The following is a 22,261-nucleotide window of genomic DNA, read 5'->3' on the forward strand; positions in this document are numbered from 1 at the left end:
TAAGCGTTTTATTGGGGAACTTGATTTAACTCAGTTTACTTTGAACTATTTGGATGTGAAGAAAAGTAAATAAAAAGTATGCTGCATCTTTCCTCATGCATTAAGCAAGTGTAGGTATTAGACAAAGATAACAAAAGAAACAGAAAATGTAGAGTTTAATGAGTGTTTATTATGAACAGGAAACAAAATCCAAACCTACGTGGCATAGTGTTTGAAAGTGTGTGAGAACAGTAGAGAAATCGGAAAATTAAATCATATTTAATTTCTGTAGCCTGAAGATTTTATATCCTACATTTGGAGAAACAAATGAACAAAAATGTATTTAATATTTTCAATTGAAAATCAAACATACAACTGTTATATTTATTCAAGCATTTGCATCTTCAATTGAAAATCCAAAATGCTATAGGTTTTTGGTTTTTCATCACTGGTTTCCAATTAAACCACAACATGCACAGACCTTGCACGTCTTCAAAGGTTTTTCCTTTTAGTTCTGTTTTTAAGTTGGTGCCATATGTAGGCCGAAGGCCTTAAAAACACCAGTCCACAGTCACACATCAAGGGCATCCTGCACCTTTTATTCTCACTTTCTTTCGCTGTCCGTCCACGTTGATTTCCTCTCCATGGTTTACCGTTTATGTGGCGCGTTAGAAGTTTCGCTCCAGAGAAAGTGTCACCGCAGCCGACGCAGATGTAGCTCAAGGCCTCAGCGTGCTGAACGCAGTGTCGCAGGAGGTGCAGCTGGTGCCTGAACGCGCGGCCACACTGGCAGAGGTAGGAGCGCTGGCCTCGATGGAGGTAGCGGTGGCTGATGGCGAAGGAGGGTTGTCGGAAGATGGCGCCACACTGCCTGCAGCGGCAGGGGGTTTTAGAGCGCCATCCTGTGTTCATCCGCTTCATCAGAGCCCACTCTTGGCTCTCGTTCTCAAACAGGGCGAGAATGGAGAGCGTCGAAGAAGCTACTCCCTCGGAGCCCTGAGTGTCTGGAGGTGGGGTGGCGGGATCTACATGAGCCTGACCAACACATAGATTCCTCTTAGCAGCCTGGGTTTGGACGCTTGTGGCTCCTGCCAACAAAGATGGATCAGCAACGATGTACCGCTTGGTGCTGATTTCAGATGCGTGAACGTTGGTCAGATGGATTGATAAAGCCTTATCAGATGAGAAAAAGGATTTGCATATTTTGCATGCTTTCGGCATCGACTCGGAGCAGAAGAGCACCAACGTGGATTTGACTCCCCTGGGACACGGGTGGCGGCTGAATGAGTTCTTGGTGGGGAGAACCTGACCACAGCTGTGACACAAATACAGAGGCATGTGATGTTCCTGTAGAGCGTCCTCAGTAAAAAAGTAGTGCTTGCACAAAACACACTGAAACTTGTCCTTCACACCACGGCAGTAAAGCAAATGGCGCTTCACCGACCTGAAAGGTCCCCGACCACACTTGCTGCAGGTTTCTCCATTTTTGATTGGGGGAGGTAGAGCAGTTTCCTCAGAATCAGAGTTTTCAGAGGTTTCGCAAGAATCGGACGTCTTCTCCTCAGAGTCACTTTGGGTGACAGCCTCCTCATCGTCTTCACCGACTTCATATTCCACAGTGTATTCAGATGCCTTGTGATACATCTCCAACATTTGATAAGTACTTAAGATTTGATACTGAGCAATAGCGATCAGATTTTGTGCTTTATTGCACAATGATATGACTAGAAATGCTCCAAAAATAAGGGAACACAATTCAGAAATGAGGAAAAGACTGCAGTGTGGCTCTTTGCATGCCCCCAAAGTTCTCAGCAGGTAGAAAAAGATTGATGGGACAACAGTCATATGGATGCATTATCCAGCGGCATGATGTGAGTCTTCATGCAATGAAAAAATTTCTCCAGATCTGGCAGACAATTTGGATTTTGCAGTTCTGCAAGAGCAACATCAAGCTGCAGATTTGTTTAGCCACTTGCCAAACATTTGGTGTCTGAGTGTTCACGATTCACCTGCGATTATGTAGATTTACCCACTGCTCATCAGTGGCATCAGACACAAGGAGCTGCCCAGGCCAGCCTCTGGCTCCCTGGAAATTAAGTAGAGAAGATTTAATCAGTTCTAATTATAATTTGAACTTGTGTAGCATATATATGTGTACCTCAAAAATTACATTATGGAAAAATTATTTTATCTAAGTAATACAAGTTAAAAAACATTTTACAGATTTATTGCACACAGAACAATATATTTAAATAATTTCTGTTAATTTCAATGAAGTGAAATTAAAACCCAAATTTATTTATTTTTTTAAATTTACACACAACTACAGAAGAGTGTTATTATGACAATCTCTTAACTTTGTGAAAAACCTCCAGCCACCTGCGACTGGCAGCCTTGGAAAGCATGGTAAAGATGTTCCTAAAGAGTCTGATTATTCACAGTGTGCTGTATCCAAGCACAATCCTGTCACAATATCTAATATGATGACAATGGCCTGATAATGCAAAAAGTCATTTGCAAATATCTATAAACTTTAAATTGTAATGAACATTTAACACTGGAACTGGTGGATATTGTAAATATCCAAAATAAATAAACAAAACAATAGAAACAACAAATGACACGAATGTTAAAGTTTTTGTAAACAAAATTATCCTTCAACATTAGGGCTAGTTGAGACCAATGCACCAGACTGAAGACGTTTGTCATACAATTTTGGTAAAAACAGAGAGAGACATAGAAAAGAAAAACAATACATCATGCAAATGGAAATGATTGAGCTCGTTTTGATTTATTGAGCAATTAATTGATTTATTGCTTATTTCGAAAAGCCCATCCAAGCATAATATTGAAAATTTGAGTGGAAGGAAAGATGTGGAAAATAATGAACAACAGATAAAACATCAGTGTTGAAGGGATTGTGAAGCAATGGCCATTCAAGTGTGAGAGTGGAGGTTCACAAATACTGTGGCAGAAGTTAGTGCTTCAAGAGCCACTACCCACAGGACATTCCTTTAATACATTCCTTGTATTAAACCATTCTGGAATCAGAAACAACCATTTCATCTTATCAAGATACTAGAGTCCGGAGGAAATGTGGAGAAGCACAAAATCTGCTTATGGGGGCAATGCGGTCTGTGCATCTTATCAAGTCCAAAGTCCTTTCAGCCATCTACAAGAAACATTCACATTTCATCTAGAGCTTTATAAAGATGCTGATTTTATTTCCCAACAGTACTTGGTACCTGCTCACACCCCTAAAAGTACCAAGTATTTAAAAACCAGCGAACTGCAGTGCATGATTGTCTAGCCAACTTATCTTACCTAGGCGGAAGACGAAAGTCATCAGACAAGCTAAAAGCTGCTATTAAAGTAACCTCAAAAGCCATGCTACATCGATACAATAAGTACTGTAAAATCAGGCCAAAGCATGTATTATTTGATTATAATATATATATGTACTATTGGTCATGCATAATATTCCAATTTTCTGCAAAAATTAAATTTTGGTTTTCATTTGTTGTAAATAATTATCTAAATGAACAGGAGTAAATGATTTAAATATATCACTCTTTTTGTAATATACATGTTTTGTGTTCGTATAATTTTTCTTAATTTTGCTTCATAGCATTTGAACACGTCTCACTCTCACTCTTTCTTAATATGTAATACGTAAGAGTACATTTTCACCATTATGAATCTAATTTTATTCCAATATATAGAATAGTTTTGTTCATGTCCAAGCTAAGTTTGGTTTAAACATTACAAGTAACCATTTACGAGTTAACTTTTCATATGTGTGTACCCTTATAGCGTGGTTAGCGTCTACTTAATACGGATTTTTCACACTTTCTGTCTATATGCTTTTAAAATGATACACCTTATCTCCTAAGAATCTGATATCTGGTGTTTATCAATTTACAAATGATTAAATAATCCTAAAAAGACCAACACGTACAATGTCAACACTAATTGTCCATGATTTTCCTTCAGGCACGTGTAAATACTAAACCGAATGTTAAAAAGTACTTCTAGTTACAGCAAAGTTATTGGGTAAATCCGCAGTCTACCTAACTACCTGCACAGTTACTATGTACTTACCAACGGTTTCCTCTTGGTCAGGGGTGAGCACAGAAAATATAATTCCTCACATGAGGTAGATTTAAATAACAAACATTTCACACTTTGAAAAATAAATTTTTGGCGTGCGTCAGAAGTTGTGGTTTAAGTAATATTATAAGCATTGAACTTTACATAAAAACGGATAATAAATATATATATTTAAAAAAAAACTCAAGATATTTTCAAACTGGGGGAATTTCTTGATGGCGTCCGAGAACATACCGGTTCCACCCACATCCTGTTTAGACCGGAAGAGGAGATCGTACAACTACCGCAATGCATAATTATTCTCAGATTAGCGTTTCTACTTGAAATCTGACTTGACAATGTATTCGACCGCCATTAAATTTTACGGTTTTGTCACATGACTTTAATATGCTTCAATGTATTTTGTTGAGATTTATGTGATAGGCCAACATTTAAAACAGTGCATTATTTTGAAGTGGAAGGGGAAGGTACAATATTTCAAAAGTATTTCCAAATCAAAATCCGAAAATGGAGAAAAGTATTTGTACTTACCCCTTCAGTAAATTATTTGTAGAACCAGTGGTTGCAACACATTCAGAAGCAAGTCTATTAACAAACGTCACAAATAAAATAACGAATATGTATATTCATATACATATATAAATATTAGCAAGAGGAGAACGCTAAGAACATACCCAAACAAAACAGATATGTCGCGGCTCATTGTGAGCGGAACTAATTATAAAATGCACATTTTAATACGAGCTTGTTTGGCAGACGGAAAAGGCTGTTTGTTTAATTGCAAAACGATTTCCACGCGAGCGGAGTTATACGGTTCTTAACTATTACCGCCCCTGCGTACTGTAACGGTGAGCTTCAGATTGATAAACGAGCATACCACCCGGAAGTGCTAGCTACATTTGTTTACAAGCGGGATATACGCATTGACATTGCTTAAAACTATTTTGCAATAGGTTTAACTGATTTTCTACCGCTAGATGTTGTATATTTGACAGCTGCCAATATGTCAGAGTCCGGTCACAGCCAGCCCGGGATGTACGGACAAGGGAGGAGAAGGAGGCGACGCCGGGGAGAGAGAGATGGACCCCCTGGACAAAATCTGTCTGGCCCTAGCCGCGATCGGGAATACCAGCCGAGAGAACGAAGGGTACTACAAACATACACTTTAAAGAAGGAACCACGTCCTGTTTATGAGATAAACTGTTAATATATGTAAATATGTGTGTGTACAATTTCGTTGTCAGGATGGAAGTGAGGATCCACCAGGCCCCCTCATCCAAAAAACACCTATCATTCTTGCAAAGCCTCCAAGTGAAAGGGTAGGTCATTTTGTTTTTATTTAGCTGCTTTCACTAAGCTTTTCTATCAGCCTTGTGTCTATGACAACTCTGTAAGTGTTTCTTACCCTAATACCACGTGATCAATTCTTATAACTGTTTTCCTAAGGCCAAACCACCACAGAATGTACCTGTTAGTGGAGCTCCACTCCTGGAAAAGCCTATAATGCTAATGAAAGCCAGGGATGAAGGAGGGAAGCCAGGAACTCCTCCTGAGGTAGCAGCTCAGTCCTCTGGTCCTGGACCTTCTAAGGTCGAAAGGGAAGGTCAGAGACCCACACAACCTGTTTATCAGATCCAAAACCGAGGAATGGGGGCTTCTGCATCTGGCAATGCTGTGGACCGTAAGTCAGTATAGGTTTAAAACCTTCTTTTCTTTTTCAGTGGTGTTTAAAATCCCTATAATTTATTTTATTTCCAAAAAAAGGTCTTCACTCTACAGAAAGTGAGGAAAACAGAATAAAAAGCTATCAAACTAGCAGTGGCTGTATATTTATTTATTTAACTTAAACATTTACTGTATAAACTTAGAAAAAAATGTGTCAAGATTTTCTTTTTCTTGTAAATTTCTTAACTGATATTTAGTTGCATAACCATTTTTTTCATAGTTCTCACAGATAGCTATACACTTTGATCACCATGGACCTGGTTATTGGTTGAGGCATCCCTTTTGGCTAGCATTCAGTCTATTTAAATGGTAGTTTCTCGTTTTGCAGTTTAAAGTATTTGAGATGCCTGATTTATTGAGCATTTCAGAGAGCCTTGGACTGTAACCTAATTTCCAGCCTCCAATCTCAATGGCTGAACTCCAAATTGCTGTTCATTTGAATGCAGTTCTTTCACTGAAACAATCAGAAAGATGCTTGTCACAGCTGTTGGTAAGGAGTTGTGACAATGGCTTCATATTACTCTATTAGGAAGTAACATCTTCTAGTTATGTATTTATTGCCATTATATGCATATAATCTAAAACTAAACCAATCTGAATGCTATGTAATAGAAGGGAAAATTACTTCTTTGTTTGTGATTTTCAGCCATGGTCGGTCAGTCTAAACTCCTTCATCCAGAGAAAATGAAGCACAGTATTAAGTTGGTGGATGATCAGATGAATTGGTGTGACAGTGCCATGGAGGTGAGTGACATTTTTTTACTACGTTTAACTAATCAAAGCGGAGTGGCTTAATGAAAAGGTCTGATTTAAAGTGTACTGAATGAACTTAGAGAAAGTTGTGATGTGCTGCAGTATCTGAGGGACCAGACAGACATGTTGGTGGTGGGAGTCATTGGCCTGCAGGGAACTGGGAAATCAACCGTTATGTCACTGCTATCTGCCAACACACCTGAGGAAGATCAAAGGTAAGCTTGGTGTTAGCACCTAGAATAAGAAAAACCTTACACTGTTCTCAATTTCTGCCTAATTCATTAATTTGATGTAATTTAACTTTATCAAATGGATGAATCCTTTAACTTATACTTCTATATAAGTTAAATGATAGTTGTAGAGTGAAATCCACCTCCATTAGATGTTTTACTCTTGATTTATATTCTGGATTATCATTAACTGCATATATGTTTAACTGTATTTTGTCACTTTGTACAGCGTAGCTCTAGATTAATAGGGAGTTTGTTACTGAGTACTATTTTGATTTTAAGCACTCATGCTTGTGTGTAGAACGTCTGGTGCTCTGCATTTCGAAAAAATTGAATCTTCATTATGGAATCTCAGTTTATATCAACTGATGTGCAAGACTTAAACCAGACTCTTTTCTCAACACCAGCTCAGCATATAAGACAGTGAAATATGTATTGTATCAGAAATATAGGAATTTTAGTTTTTGTTAAACTCTCCTGAAATTAGTTTCCCACATAAATAGACCAAACTAAGTCTAAAGCATCACAAATGAATATTTAATGTGGCAGCTTTAACACTATGACTGTCACTTGCTCATAAGCAGAAATGTTTCCAACCAAAAAAAAATTTGTTTTTGTAACAAAGGTAAAAGTGTAACAACCTTTTTTTTCAGACAGCAATAGGTGGATGGGGGGAAGAACTATATTGTCCTAATGATTCACTTTGACAAACAGTGTCTGTTATCTATGTGTTTCAAGTCTGCTAAAAATATTGTATATCAATACAATGTCCCTTCTACTTATTACATAAAAATAGTTGTGTATTGTTGGTGGAATAATATTTTCTTCTATGCAGGAGTTATGTCTTTAGACCCCAGAGCCAAGAAATTAAAGAAAGGGGAGGCAATCAGAGCACAGGTATCGATTTCTTCATCACCCAGGAGAGAGTCATCTTTTTGGATACACAAGTAAGATGTTTGTTTGTACGCACTCTTATTGAGGATTCAGAAGAACTGAGTAGGAGCTTTAGTTTTTGTAAATGCATCACTTCCTTTTTTTTTTTTTTAGCCTATTCTCAGCCCGTTTATACTTGACCACGTTATCAACAACGACAGAAAGCTGCCCCCAGAGTACAACCTTCCTCACACATATGTGGAAATGCAGGTTTGTATTTGTCCTGCAGAGGGCAGTAGGCTATGTGAAGGTAGCCATGGGGTATGCAGTATTAATCTTTCCTTCAAACCCTTTAATTAATTTTTGAATGAAAGTCACACAAACACGTTGACTCATTTTATCCTTTTAAATCTGCCAACAGTCTCTTCAGATTGCCGCCTTCCTGTTTACTGTGTGCCATGTCGTTATAGTGGTTCAAGATTGGTTTACTGACATAAACCTGTACAGGTAAGCACTAGTTTTTGTGTTCTTTTTAATTGCTTAAGCTTACAAGAAAATACAAGACAGAGTGATTCTGACTACAACCAGAACACCCCTATTTACAGCAATGCAAAGTATGTAATTTATGTCTTTTGAGTCATTGGTTCTGTATATTAAAATGACAGAGGATGTTGTGTAACATTGTTTGTTGGTAGGTTTCTGCAGACTGCTGAGATGTTGAAGCCTTCCACCCCATCTGCAAGCCATGACAACGCCGGCTCCTCCGGCAGCGATGATGGTGCAGAGTACTATCCTCATATTGGTGGGTGTTCTTCTGGAACCACCATGTTGTTCCATATCAACCAGATTTATTCGTTTTGAAAATAAGAATGTCTCTACTTCCCCCCCACCCCTTTCGTCCAGTTTTTCTCCAGAATAAGTCCAGACGCGAGGATTTCTGCCCGAGAAATGTTAAGAACATGCATACGGTGGTGGACAAATTGATGGCATATTCTCATCTTAAATACAAAGGTGCAACACTCTACAAATACCTTTCTAAAAATGTCTGCTTCTAAAAGCAAAGTATTCTAAAATATCCAGTTTAAGCTCAACTATTGATAAATCAAGTTTAGTTTAAAAATATGAAGCTGAAAAGTTTGGTCAGACTTTGAAAAATGTAGTAATTTTCATACAAGGAGATCCAGCCAATGTTTGTCAGTAATAATTATTATGATCTTTTTTTTGTATGATAATGGTGTAAGCTGTTTCACATCATTACATTGGTTTCATTCAGTGCCCCATGATCTGGAAGTCTCAAAGTATGTAGTAAAAATTATGATTGTGAATATTAAATCTTTTACCACAATACACAAACATTACATTCACACACACACACACACACACACACACACACACTGTAAACAAATGTGTCTTTTTAAATGGGACACATATACTTTGTAAACATGATTGAACTTGAATTTCCACATATAGTAGCTGAGTCTTTAAAGTAAAGCAGTTGTTGCAATATGAGAAGCAACGTCACATCTGCTTCAGGATAAAAAGCATAAACTTAGGTTCTTTTTCAACCAATATTTGGTGTTATTCACAGGTACATTGTCTATGTTGGATTGCAACATTTTTCCTGGACTGGCACAGGAATACCTTGATACTGAAGTCAACATGTTTCTGCTTCCGGTCCAAGAAAATGATGGAGAGGATAACTTGAACAAAACAGGTTGGTTAAAAAAAACATATTTATATCAGAAAGGGAACATTTTGTTTTCTGTCACTGATTTATTAATTTTTTTTCCAACTGTATTTAGGAGCAGGAACATATCCACTGTTCTCTCTGCTGCCGGGTTATAGAGGTCACCCCACCTTTTCCACCATGGTCTCCAAGCTCCGCAGTCAGATCCTGGCCATGCCTCGCTGTCAGCTATCCCACACCATTCTCACTGAGAAAAACTGGTAAATATCTCACACTGTGTTTTGGTGTTTGTGTTTTTCTACTTTAACCATCACTGATTTTTTTTTTCTTCTATACCGCAATGTAAAAACAGAGGAATCTCAAAAAAGCACATTGTTTTTCTTTCCAGGTTTCACTACGCTGCTCGTATCTGGGACGGTGTTAAAAAGTCATCGGCCCTCTCTGAGTACAGCCGCCTCCTCTGCTAAATATTTGATCTTCAGGGTCATTTTACATTGATAATAAGTTGTACTTAAAGAACAATGCTTGCCTGAAGAGAGAGACTCATTCACTCAAACGATGAACTGTACAGTTTAAATTGCTCCACTCAGCACAGTGGTGGAGGAGGGAGAATGTTAGAAGACAATACTTGTGGAGCACAGTGTCTGCAATTTGTAAATTCTATTTTAAGAAAACACAAAATAAAGAAAACAACATTTAAAGTGTCTGTTTATTATAATAGAAGACTGTTACGTTATACTTGCTGTAATGCTGACTAAATCTTTGGTGAATTGTATATGAAGTCTTAAGGTGTTACGCACACGCTTCATGCACATGGCTGACATATCAATGTGAGGCTGTTAAAAGTTCAAATGTAAAAGAAATGTCACTTTGCTATTTACACACTTTAAATTGTGGACCCCAGGAAGAGTAGCCATGTTTAAGGCAAAGGCTACAGGAGATCCAAATAAACCTCCTTTACAATGGAAAAAAAATGAAAATAAAAATTCAAATGTAAATTTTTTTTTTCTCGGGTGTAATGACAGTGATTGTTTGTGTAGTTAATTCTTATTTAAGCATAATTTATTGTGCCTTGTCTAAAATTGACACAATCATCTGTACAATTAAATATTTTTATAGATGCCCCTTAATTTTTTAATAAGTGGCACAGAAGGATAGTAAATATCTGGATTTGAACAGATCACATATATGTCTTAGTGGTCAACATTGATTGTATATAATGTTGTCCAGTATAAAAAGGACTTGTTTAAACAATCAAAACATTAAAGACACTTAGCTACATATATATCATGTGAGTAGCAGGGTTTTATTTTAACAATACTACAGATGTGAAGTTTGTCAAAATCTGTTTATTTTTTTTTATTTATTTTGTTTAATAAGCTTCTTCAGATATTTTTTATTGATTAAGTTCTGTTTTGCTGCTCTTGAGAGTGAGTGGTTACCATGGCAACCAGTAATTGTCAGTCTTCCCCTTTTTCTGTTTCTGTCTGTAACTGTGGGGCAAAAGCTGCTGGACTGATATTAACTACCAACTTGACTTCCTATTTTGTTAGAATAAATGCAGTAAACTTGACTGCATTTATATTTATACACATATAAATATGCATATTTCTCTTCTTTCTTCTTTCTAGTCCTAGTTATGACATCCATTGATTTATTCACACGCAAGTCTACCAGTTCAACAAAATAGAAATAGAAAAGAAGAAATAGAAGTATATATGAAAACAGAATTAACAGAAACAACAATAATAGCAACAACTTTCAATAATGTGCAACTGAGTAGGACGACTTTGTCAAAATGTACATAATGCGCATATTGAAGTGTAAAAATATAACAGGAAATTTACAATACAGTGTGTTGTTGCAGAGAAAGCTTTCTGCAGTAATAACGGAAATTTTTTAGCAGACATTTCTAAAAAACTGCAATAACTGTATATAAATGCCAGCAGGGAAGTAAACATTTCTTGATTTTGTTGATAGCAGTGGTTTGATTGACTAATTTAACAGCAGAATGGACATTTCTTTGTACATAATTTTTAAAAAATGTTTGAAATAAATTTAAAAGAGCCAGAAATGAATTGTGGGCAGGTTCTGATGAACGTGATGTCACATAGGCGGACTTGTCATCAGGTGATTTTGGAACTTTTGTCAATAAGAGAGGAGTTCCTATAGGAATTCATCCATTTGAAGAGATAAACGGCAAAGAGTTAGTACTTCAAGAAATCCAATAAGCTGAAATGAACTCCAATTTTCCAAGTAAGTATTCATTTAGAAATTAGTGAAGCAAAGAAACAAAAATAATTTTGTGCTAGGGTTTTTTGAAGGAAGTGTGCAGCGATGTTGCAAATACACCGTGTTCGAAATTATCATGCAAATTGAATTTAAGTGTAATTAAGATTTAATTTTTTGTTGTGCTATTAGATTTATAGATGTGTCAGGGCTCTTTGAATCACTATAATTAATTTCAGAAAGCTGGGTTAATTAGTTTGTCTGGGGAGCTCAGTTAAAGAAAATCTTAAGAAGGATGTTCCACATTATTAAGCGGTGTAGATAGTTTATGATTTTCACCCATGAAATGATAAATTCAGTATATATAAATTGACAGTGTTTAGTGGGAAAATTTATTGTAGTGTCCTGTTGTTTAAATATGCTTTCTGCCAGTCACCAACCACCTTTCTCTGTCTGTTTTTTTGTTTTACAGTCAATCTAAGAAGAAGTGAACGTCTGAGAAATAATGGGTATTATGATGTGAATGGAGTACCCATTATTTCATATAGAGAGACGCCGAACAGGTATATTCAATCAAATTTTTTTTTAGCTCTTATGTTTTACACAGTCATTTGCTGATCAATGTAAATGTTTACACACTTGTACTTTCTCCATCTACGGCCAGAAGGAAGCGCAAAACACGTCGCCCTGTAAACCGCTTTCCTACATTTAGAGAGCGGTTTCATAATCAAGAGGAGAATGATAAACAGATGATGGACACGGTGATAGAAGAGTTTAATAACGTCCTTCTCTTTGTCTTTGGCATCTTCGTTGCTTTAGGTAAATACTTTCCTTCTACAAACAATCAGTTTGAAAGTCTTATAGAAAGTCTGTATTTTGAATGTTGTCTCACTGTCATCTTCTGTTCATGTTCATCAGCTTGTATTTGGCGGATTATTTCCCTGCACTCGTGTTCTTCAGAGTTATCTGTCAGACCAACTCTAACAGATGTGGTAGGCTTTCTCTTCCTAATCTTAACACTGATTTAATTATCCCGAGCAAACATGAGAACAAGCTGTTAACTATTATGTTGTGCACAGGTTACAATCTCTGGATGTCAGGAAGAGGGACCTCTCTCCAGGCTGGAGTTGTTGGAGGCAAAGCTTGAGCACCTTCTACCACAAGCAGATCTATGGCCCAACTTTGCTCTGGAGTCTCAAGGTGAGGCATTACAAATACAATCATATACTAAATAGCAAATTTTCAGTATTAAAGCTTCCTAACTCACAATATTTCTGCTTTTGTTTTTGTGTACAGGAGCAATGATTTTACACACGATGACCTCACAAACATATGAAAGCCATAAAGCGTGTAGATTGTTTGGTGCATCTTTCAGGCTACCAGCTATAGGTCCAACCATTGTTATAAAGGTCTGAATGACACTCAAATAATTAAAAATGAATATTAGGAAAAGTGGTGTTTCTTGTTGATATAATATTAGGCTTGAGGATTTTCTTTTCTCTTAGTCTTGGTACCCCACCTAAACTTTGTTCTGTTCTGTTTTCAGGGAAGAACTCGTCTGAATCCAGGAGAATGCTGGGCCTTTCCAGATTTCCCGGGACGTTTATCCATCGCACTGTCCCACAAAGCTACAGTCACTCATGTGTCCCTGGGTCATATTCCCAAGATTTTTTCCCCAACTTCTTCAATTTCTAGTGCTCCTAAAGAATTTTCTGTCTATGTAAGTCAAGTAAAACGAGCGTCAAAACTGAAAAAAAAATGTATATCCACCTATAGTGTATTTTAAGTATACATTTAAATTGATTCAGTATGACATCACTTGATCTCATTCTAAACTATGCAAACATTCTGTCTGCATTAATGAATTTTCTGCTTATGTCAGGATGTGATATGTTTTTAGATACACCAACTAACTTTCACATAGATAGAAAGAACAGGATAATAAACTCCATTTCTATCTAATTTTGTCTCAGGGAAAGAAGAATTTAGAAGATGAGGAAACTCATTTGGGAACTTTCCTATATGATGAAGCTGGAGACCGAATACAGACCTTCAAACTTCCTGTAAATATGTCAAATTAATGTTTTATTAACCAAATACAGTTCTCAGAGAAGCCCAGAATGACTGAGCCTGTTATAAATATTGATCATCTTTCCTAACATACAACCATAAGGTTCTTCACTGGGTATTACTGGCATTCAATTAAAAAGAAACAAAAAAAACTTTAAATAAAATGGCAGATACCGTATTATTGGTCCTTTCAAAAATGCTCCAATGAAAATTTCCATTTAAACCATAAAAATTATGTTAATTCTGCACCTCCAGAGCTGTTGAGTGAAACTGCAACTGATAGATAGCATTGAAAAATTTATTAATTAGTCAAGTTTGTAGCAATTATGTTGTCTAGAAATAGTGCCTAAATGCGCCACCTGCATGTGCAGCCACAGAAAGTTTTATTACTGAACCCTAACTATTCCAAAACAGAGATACAGAGCGATTAACTTGAACAGATGCAAGAAACTGTAGGTTTTTTTGGCAATCACTGAAGGAAGAAAATATTGTTTTCTTGTCATAAATCTCATTAATAAGACTTTTATTATGTCTTGATAATAAAAAAAAAGTTCAACCTCTTATTATTACGGTGTCGAATCTTCTTCAATCAAGACGAAGACTTGGATTTATTTTACTGAACATTTCTATTCAGTTTTTATTGAGGAAAAAACAGCACAAATAATAACAGCAGCTGTTCGTTGCCTAGCAACCAAAATCAACAGAAGCAACACAGTGACAAAATACAGAACCAGAATCTATTAAGCATTCTTCAAAATAAAAGACTTCCTCTATCCAAATAAAGCATGCATTACTCTTAAATATGTTTCACTTCAGCTTTTGTAATTCAATCAATCAATCAATCAATCAATCAATCAATCAATCAATCAATCAATCAATCAATCAATCAATCAATCAATCAATCAATCAATCAATCAATCAATCAATCAATCAATCAATCAATCAATCAATCAATCAATCAATCAATCAATCAATCAATCAATCAATCAATCAATCAATCAATCAATCAATCAATCAATCAATCAATCACTTTATTTCGGTAATTTAGCAATAACCGTACATCTCAATCCAGACCTTACAAACAGTGCAACAGCATCTCCCCTTTTGTTTAACCTACTCTGACTAAACATTTGTTATCCATCCAGCAGATTGTTTCCCTCAGTAACCCAGGTTTCTGAAATTGTTACCACACTAGATTTCTCATGAAATGAGACCCCACATTAATACTGTCTTCAGAATAATCTTCACAATGCTGTATAGTATTATAACTGAAGTTGGTCTCTGGGTCTATATCAGTTTCTATATCATAAAATTTATGATATGTAAGATCAAAACATTTAAAATCCATTCTTTGACTCATGACTAAATAGTATATTCTTCACTACTATCAGTATGTTCAAAACCAGAAAACCAGAAATGCAGAAAACAAAGCAAAGAAAAGTGTAACCCCAGAAGTACCAAGTCAATGTTGTTCTGTTCACCTATATGCTCAGGAGAACCATTAAGTTTTATCAGTGTCTTGCAATTCCTAGTCCATGTTGCCTGCATTTTTTTTCTCCTTTTCCATTATTCTGGCTTGGTAAGCAATCTCTGCAATTATATACAATCATGTTAAATTCCATTAATAATAATCTTTATATAAATTATGCTTAACATACAATTGTAAATAAGCCACTTACATTGCAAATTACACTTAACAACATAGAAGTGTAAAAAAAGTCACAACACTTATCACAAAACATTAATTTTTGTTGTCTCAGGACAACAAACAAAAAAATCCCAGTGTTACATTTTGATTTCTGGTTAGCAAAAATAACAGTATAACTGCCTTGCTATCTTGAGAAAAACTATGCAAAATATAATTACAGCAAGGCCAGTTGAACTAGGCTTCCATGCACTTTAAATCAAACCTCTTTTGTTTCTATTGTCTGTCTATTTTTAACTATAGATTATCAATCTAACCTCCCTAATTTGTCTCTGTTTTGGCTCACAGGCTGATAAAGTTGGTTCCTTCCGCTACGTGACTCTACAGGTGAACAGCAACTGGGGTCATCCGGACTACACCTGCCTCTATAACTTTAGAGTGCATGGTGAACTTGCTAAATGAAGAGGACAAGGAGGAAAGGGATAAAAGAGATGAGAGGATTTTTTTTTTTCACCTCTCACATACACTTTTACATAAACTGTTACATTTAACATAAACTGTATGAGAGCATTAACATACGTATTCAAACATAAATATAGACTGAACATGTTTATTTCTTAATAAAAATTAAAGATTTTCTGTCCAGGATATGGGAACACAGAAACATGACTTTGTAGATAACGGTGAACTAACACAATTCTTTAAGTTATTTCACAGGTCTTGAAGTTTAACTTTTTATTACATGTTATTCTTTCAGGACTGACTCCAGTGAGAGGTAGTTTACTGCTACAGGCTGAGACAGCAACATGTTTTTAACATGTGTAATGTAAACTAATATTGTTACTAAATCTGTCTTTCTCCTTTCAGAGGATTGCTGACAGTTTTGTGTTTGTGTGTTGTGTTTTTTATTTTTGCCCTCTTGAAGCCAGTCAGCCTCGGCAGATGGCTGCTCATCCTGAGCCTGGTTCTGCTGGAGGTTTCTTCCTTTTAAAGGGAGTTTTTCCTCTCCACTGTCGCCTTGTGCTTGCTCAGGATGGGGGATCCCTTGGATTAAACATCCATCGCGGTCGGCTGGTGACCCCTCCGCAGAATCGCCACCTTAACGTGGTGGAGGGGTTTGAGTATCCCTATGATCCAGATGGAGATTTTGTCTTGGGGTTCAGCCAGTAGTGAGGCTTCCCAGGGCAGATTGCCTTTGGGGAGGGATCAGACTAAGAGCGATTCAAGGTTTTCAATGAAGGACTACCAAAGGGATCAGGTATTTCTAGGGGACAGACAGTTATGCCATGTCTGGTTTTGCAGGACGTTTCTCCCTATAAAAAGTCAGTTATCTTCCTCACTGATAAAAATGATGATGAATTTACTGTACTCCAATGTCCTCTTGTGACTGATAACTGTGCTTCCATTAAGGTAGCAGAATGTGAGGCACCTAAGGTCACGTGGGGACTTTGGTCTAATTGGACCAGGGGCTTCCGTTCCACATGGCCAACGTGTGAGCAGTGTGAGACAAGTGGAGATTTGAGACAGACGCACTGGTGTGGAAGGTTCTGGTTCAATACTTGGAGAGGAGCTGCTCACCACACTTGAAGGAGGTCCACACCTTGGAGCAGTCGCCTACACCTGAAGGGGCCAGTGTATATATATACTGTATGTATGTGTGCGTGTGTGGGTGTGTGTGTGTATGCTTTTATGAATACAAACTCAAACAACGCTTTGTAAAACATTGACACATTGGAACCAGATACTAGAATAACAGTTAAAATTCCCAAATTATATGTATTTATTAAAGGCAAAGATGATGAAAGAAATTTTGGAAGAAGAGCATTTTGAAACTAAATATTTACATACTGCATAAAAAGTACATTGGGAACTTGGTAAACCTTTTTATCCTACAATTTTAGGTAACTCTGGTGGCCTCAATTCTTACATTTGTGTTTCTTATGTGTTTTACCCATTTCAGCAATCATCTACTAAGATGTTTCAGCATTTTATTCAAAAAGGAGCAAATGTTTGTAAAATATTTCACATTTAAATAACATTAAATCATTTAGGTTATTTCAAAATAACAATATTTAGTATTAAAAGGGCAATAAACAAAATGTAGTCTTTTTTGGTTTTTATTCAGAAGAAGCTTTTTTTTTTACTACGCACCAAAATCAGTAAAGAAATATTAAGGATATTGTTAATTACAAAATTTTGTTTGGTCTTTGTTACCCATGTTTTTAGGTTTGTTATGAATGAGCTGAAATGAAACAGAAAAAGTTGTCAAATTAATTATGAATTGTTTCACCGATGGAGTTTATTTGAGCTCATCTCCTTGGAGGCATAGTTGTTCAATCCCTGACTTTCTTCTCCTACATTCACAGCGAAAGGCATGTGTGGATCTGCCTGTAACATTCTTAAGATAGATGTGAAGCATGCTAAAACCTGTTGGCCTCTTACTTCGTGCTTTAAGGCTTTTCAGCAAAGGGTTATAATAAACGTTTGTGCATTGCAGCTGAAGCACTTTTTCCCATTTGTAATGTAAAGATAGTTATTCTGTTTAAAGTACATACAGAATTATGACAAATTTCTACTCAAAAATGTTATGTTATCCAAAAATACATCGAAGCTAGCACTACTATATTGCTTTTATTTTATTTTTTATTTTATTCCAACATCGAGTCTGTGCGTGTCTTTTAAAATCACTCCTAAGAGTTAAAGTATTACACATTGTATAGTGCTACAATATTATGAAAAAAACCAAACAAACAAAAAAGCACCAGTCTTGATGTAAATTGACAGGTGTTTGGGTGTTGCAGAGCTCTGTACTGCAGACCTTTGCACAGATCTTACAATTCCAAATTTGTCTGATCTCTTTAGGTATAACTTAATCTTTGGACTTGATGTTAACAATCTTCCAACTACCTTTAGTCTAATAACATATATTTAACTGAGGTAGTGAACGACCAACGAAACTTGCAGTAACTAAACATTTATAGTTCTGTGAAGGACATTCTGTTGTGTTCTCAGCTCAAGTTCCAACTTGATTAGGTGCACATTTATAGCATTTCAGCATGCCAGTATGAGATAAGACATGCAATTCTTAACCAGGACAAGATTGACTGATTCACTACAATTAACATGTTTGGATCTGCACGTAGCATCTTCCTGGGGATAGACATGGAGTATGCAAAAACATGTTTGCCTCTTTCTTGTTATTTTCATGCAGCAGTTTCCATTTCCTTCACAAAAAGGTTCTAGTGAAACTTTGTTGTTTGCTAGTGAAGCACTTTTTGCCATTTGTAAATGGACTTATAGTCTAAGAGTTATCATTTTAATGTATTTTCCTTCAACCAATTTGTATTTCTTTTACATTGACTTATTTCTCTAAAATAATAAGCTCAATAAAGGTAGCAGCACCTGAAATTAATACTTTTACCATGTATTTAGGATGATAAAGCTGATTTGGCAAGAGGTTTCATTTTCTTTGTGTGTGTATGTCTGTTCCAGTGTGTAAAGCTGATGATAAATAACATTAAGGTGTCAATAATTTTGGTTTTGGGTCTAGCTAGTCTCATGATAAAATGTAAGCATTTAGAAATGTGTTCATTGGTTCTCTGTAGTCACAAACCCACAAGACTAATAGAAGATGAACTGCACAGAATTAAAGATATCAGTTAAACAATAATGTAGTCAGTATCACATTTTGACATTTTAAGCATAATCTATTCAAATATTTATAGGTGTTCATAGTAAAGTAGTCCAAAATGGTCCATCCAAGGCATGGCTGTCCATCTAAGTCAACAGACAGGATAAAAGAGTTGTTCAGAAAAACATAAAATATATAGTAACCCAGCATTCGCCACAATAATCTTTTATATAAGAATAGGTGAAAATTAGTTATGTGTGCTCCACAAATCTGGAAGAATGCCATTCTTCCAGAAAATAAATTCTGTTCCAAAATTCTCACAAGTGTAAGCTACGCCACAAAAATGGGGAGTGGCGTGCTTTAAACCACTGCATCTATTCAGTTGCATTGCTCTTGATGAAGTAAGACTTGGATGCAACTGCTCAGCCATGGAAACCCATTTCATGAAGCTGTTTGCAGACAATCTGAAAGAACGTGACGTTTGGAGGTCAGTAGTTGTTTCTGCACTAGATTGGTAATCCTTGTTTGTGGCTGAGTGGCTTTCTAATCCTATGAACTGATAGATTGGCCATAATGAGCAGATCTCTCTTAGAGATAAGGTTTCTCATTTTCGGGTTGATATCGTTTTTATTCATGATAACAGTGTGAATTTTTTTTTTGATATTTGATTTTGTTTTGTACAGTCTTTATTTGTTCTATTTAATTTTCACAAAACCTTAAGTTTAAACTGTAAAAGTATTGTTGATATTTTCTCTCTCTCTCTCTTTCACACATACGCACAGGAGAAATGGGAGTGGTCTGAGGCCAAGTGGCCAGCCCTACTCAGGAGAACCACATATAAAATGAACAGACGAGATTCAAGCTTACTCAGTCAGGAACATGTCGCTTAACAAATTGCACTTTGTTGCTCTGTTTGTCGGGATTTGGCTTCTTCCGAAAGGCAAGTTTTTTAACCTGTGTTTTTTGCTTTGATATGTTTAATTTTACTGGACTTACATCAATTGTGATGTAATTTGATTTTAATTGTTTCTGTGTATTTGACCTACAAGTTTTGAAACATTGCTGGAGTATTTTGTCTTTTTACCTTTCTACATTATGTCTACTGTGTTTTTGAGGGAGGATTAAAACCAAATATTTTAAAAAACAATAAAAAAATCTTTAAGACTTATTAACACATCTAACTGGATTCTATTATCAGCCAACACCCTGGAATGTTACAAGTGTGTACCGGAAACATCTGGAGCCTGCACTACCAAAGCTACATGTCCCTCAGAAGATAATCAATGTGCAGCAGTGAAAATAATAAAGTACACAGGTATTTTGTGCAATCTCAATTTGATTTGTGTCAGCTTGTCTGCAATAGTTATACTTTCTACTTTTAACTATAGGTGGTTCTGTATCCAATGAGACCAACTCTAAACAATGCTTTCAACCCGGAGATTGTGTTGGAGGCTCAATCAACTTTGGATCTGAGAAAACTGTTATTCTGAGCGAGTGCTGCACCTCAGCTCAATGCAACACCAAATCTGCCTCTGGTAATTTGAACCTTTTTAAATTTGTATTTTGTAACCATGCAATGGTTTTATTACTAATGTGTTCAGCACCTATATTGGTATTCAATTATAAGCATCTACACAATAATAAATTCTTGTCCATGAGAAACAAGTTAATTAAAAAAATCGATAAACAAGTTGACCTTTATGAACATAGTTTGGGAGTCCATCCTGTGAAGATCTCTACATGCTTTTGTTGTATTTCAGGGCCTAAGTATAATCCAAATGGTAAAAAGTGCTTCAGCTGTGAAGGTCAACAGTGCGTTAGAACTGAAATCTGTAAGAATGATGAGGACTATTGCATCAAATCAACAAGTAAGACTTCTGCTTCCTTATTATCTTCATCTTCTGATAAATATTGTCGTCATGTTCCGTGTTTTCCTGTGTATTTATGTCGTGTTTCTGTGTCTCTGAGTCTCCGTGTTATCCTGTCTCCCCTTGATTTTTTCCAAGGTGTGTCTTGCTTTCCTTGATTACCCTCTGTGTATTTAACCCCAACTTTGTTCTTTATTTAATTATTATTCTTTGTTCCTTTGTTCTTCATCGGGTCTTCGTCGCTTGTTGCGTCATTCTGTCTGCCAGTTCGTTTGCCACTCGTATTTTCTATTTGCTACCAGTGTGAGCCCTGGCTTCTGCTCAGCCGTGCCGCCAGAATCTTATGGACTGTTTGGAGGATTATTTATTATTAAAACAACCATCTCTCTTCCTTACCTGGGTCTCCTGGCGTTTTACCTCACCACTCAACACCCGCAACTTCTTGACAATTGTAATGTTCTAATATGAAACATGTGGCCCACATTAATGCCTCTATTTTTCACTCTCTCATAAAAGGGTCAAGTCAAACCTTGAAGGGCTGTGCCTCCAAGATGATGTGCCCAGAATACGCATCAGAGTATTTTAGACCTTACATCCCAGCAGGAAGCAAATGCTGCCAGGGAGACTTCTGCAACAACGCCAGCGATGCAAGTGCTGGCCTGTTGCTGTTGTTTGTGTCACTGATGTTTTTGGTCTTGTTTTCTTAGAAGACAGACAAACTTACTTCAACACAAAGCTTTATACTGCAAGTTATTTTCAATATTTCTGTTGTGGAATAAATCTCAATCTGTGTTTGTCTTTTTCTCAAGCTGAAAAGTGGATTGTCATTATCTAAAATTCTACAACTTTAAGAGTAAAAGCAGGAATGAAATGAACAAACATTCCTCATTCAGTTGCCTAATAGAGGATCTCTTGTCATTTGTAATGTTAAAAACTTTTTTGAGTTATTAAAATGAGAAAATAAATACAATGTGATATTATTCATGTTATTTAAAAGGGCACCCCCCCCTTCCCCTTTGAAAGTCAAAGAAAAAGCTCTCTCATAAAGAGAGCCCCTAGAGGTCAGTGACCGTAACAGGTGCGCTATTCAGAACCGAACTTCTGTTTTTACAGACTTAGAACAGGGAACCAGGGAAGCCACATGTTGCGGGGCAGACGGGGTTGGTCCCCATGCGCAGGACAGTCTTCGGCTCTATGGCCCCGGCTCTTCTTCAGCTCCAGAGTTCTATGTCCATCTCGATCTTGGCTCAAAGCTGCCTGGAGGATCCAACCAAAGTTCCCTCTTTTGCTCTCACCTTTTATAGGGTTTATCCACCCTTTTGGTGCATTTGCATTGGCTAGCACTGATGCTGTGCTTATTTCAATATACAGTGTAGTATATTTAAATAGAATGCTTTAATACCTCTAGTTTTAAATAGAGGTAATAAAACTAGAGCATGTATCAACTTCCATGGGTGTGTG

At 36.5% G+C, this 22,261-nt stretch overlaps 3 protein-coding genes and 1 long non-coding RNA gene across 6 annotated transcripts; 3 read left to right on the forward strand and 1 right to left on the reverse strand.

Moving 5' to 3' along the window:
• Window positions 1-149: 149 nt before the first annotated feature.
• On the reverse strand, window positions 150-4,766 carry si:dkey-79d12.4 (zinc finger protein 616). Of its 2 annotated transcripts, none has more exons than XM_044117487.1 (2): window positions 4,621-4,766; window positions 150-2,065 (listed from the first exon to the last, which is right to left on the reverse strand). In XM_044117487.1, exon 2 carries the CDS (start codon window positions 1,822-1,824, stop codon window positions 472-474), a length of 1,353 nt encoding a protein of 450 aa, XP_043973422.1. In that variant the 5' UTR covers window positions 1,825-2,065; window positions 4,621-4,766; the 3' UTR covers window positions 150-471. The 2 variants fall into 2 exon arrangements, with proteins under 2 accessions (XP_043973422.1, XP_043973421.1); XM_044117486.1 differs by lacking the exon at window positions 4,621-4,766 and adding an exon at window positions 4,081-4,364.
• A 154-nt stretch (window positions 4,767-4,920) lies between these two features.
• On the forward strand, window positions 4,921-10,343 carry smg9 (SMG9 nonsense mediated mRNA decay factor). The gene is made up of 13 exons (XM_044117477.1): window positions 4,921-5,236; window positions 5,334-5,408; window positions 5,536-5,770; window positions 6,461-6,558; window positions 6,670-6,782; window positions 7,633-7,744; window positions 7,845-7,940; window positions 8,092-8,177; window positions 8,366-8,472; window positions 8,574-8,681; window positions 9,259-9,384; window positions 9,473-9,617; window positions 9,746-10,343. Exons 1-13 carry the CDS (start codon window positions 5,093-5,095, stop codon window positions 9,822-9,824), a joined length of 1,524 nt encoding a protein of 507 aa, XP_043973412.1. The 5' UTR covers window positions 4,921-5,092; the 3' UTR covers window positions 9,825-10,343.
• Window positions 10,344-13,149: 2,806 nt separating this feature from the next.
• On the forward strand, window positions 13,150-15,833 carry LOC122831387. Its single transcript, XR_006370690.1, has 3 exons — window positions 13,150-13,306; window positions 13,560-13,649; window positions 15,650-15,833. It is a non-coding gene; the product is annotated as an uncharacterized LOC122831387 (long non-coding RNA).
• Window positions 15,834-16,417: 584 nt separating this feature from the next.
• LOC122831377 (urokinase plasminogen activator surface receptor-like) lies at window positions 16,418-21,765 on the forward strand. Of its 2 annotated transcripts, XM_044117506.1 has the most exons (7): window positions 16,418-16,623; window positions 16,712-16,935; window positions 19,715-19,872; window positions 20,131-20,247; window positions 20,321-20,467; window positions 20,693-20,800; window positions 21,317-21,765. In XM_044117506.1, exons 3-7 carry the CDS (start codon window positions 19,812-19,814, stop codon window positions 21,505-21,507), a joined length of 624 nt encoding a protein of 207 aa, XP_043973441.1. In that variant the 5' UTR covers window positions 16,418-16,623; window positions 16,712-16,935; window positions 19,715-19,811; the 3' UTR covers window positions 21,508-21,765. The 2 variants fall into 2 exon arrangements, with proteins under 2 accessions (XP_043973441.1, XP_043973442.1); XM_044117507.1 differs by lacking the exons at window positions 16,418-16,623; window positions 16,712-16,935 and adding an exon at window positions 19,282-19,419.
• Window positions 21,766-22,261: the final 496 nt, after the last annotated feature.

The sequence above is a fragment of the Gambusia affinis genome, linkage group LG05 (genome assembly GCF_019740435.1).
Source record: "Gambusia affinis linkage group LG05, SWU_Gaff_1.0, whole genome shotgun sequence".
Taxonomy (NCBI): Eukaryota; Metazoa; Chordata; class Actinopteri; order Cyprinodontiformes; family Poeciliidae; genus Gambusia; species Gambusia affinis.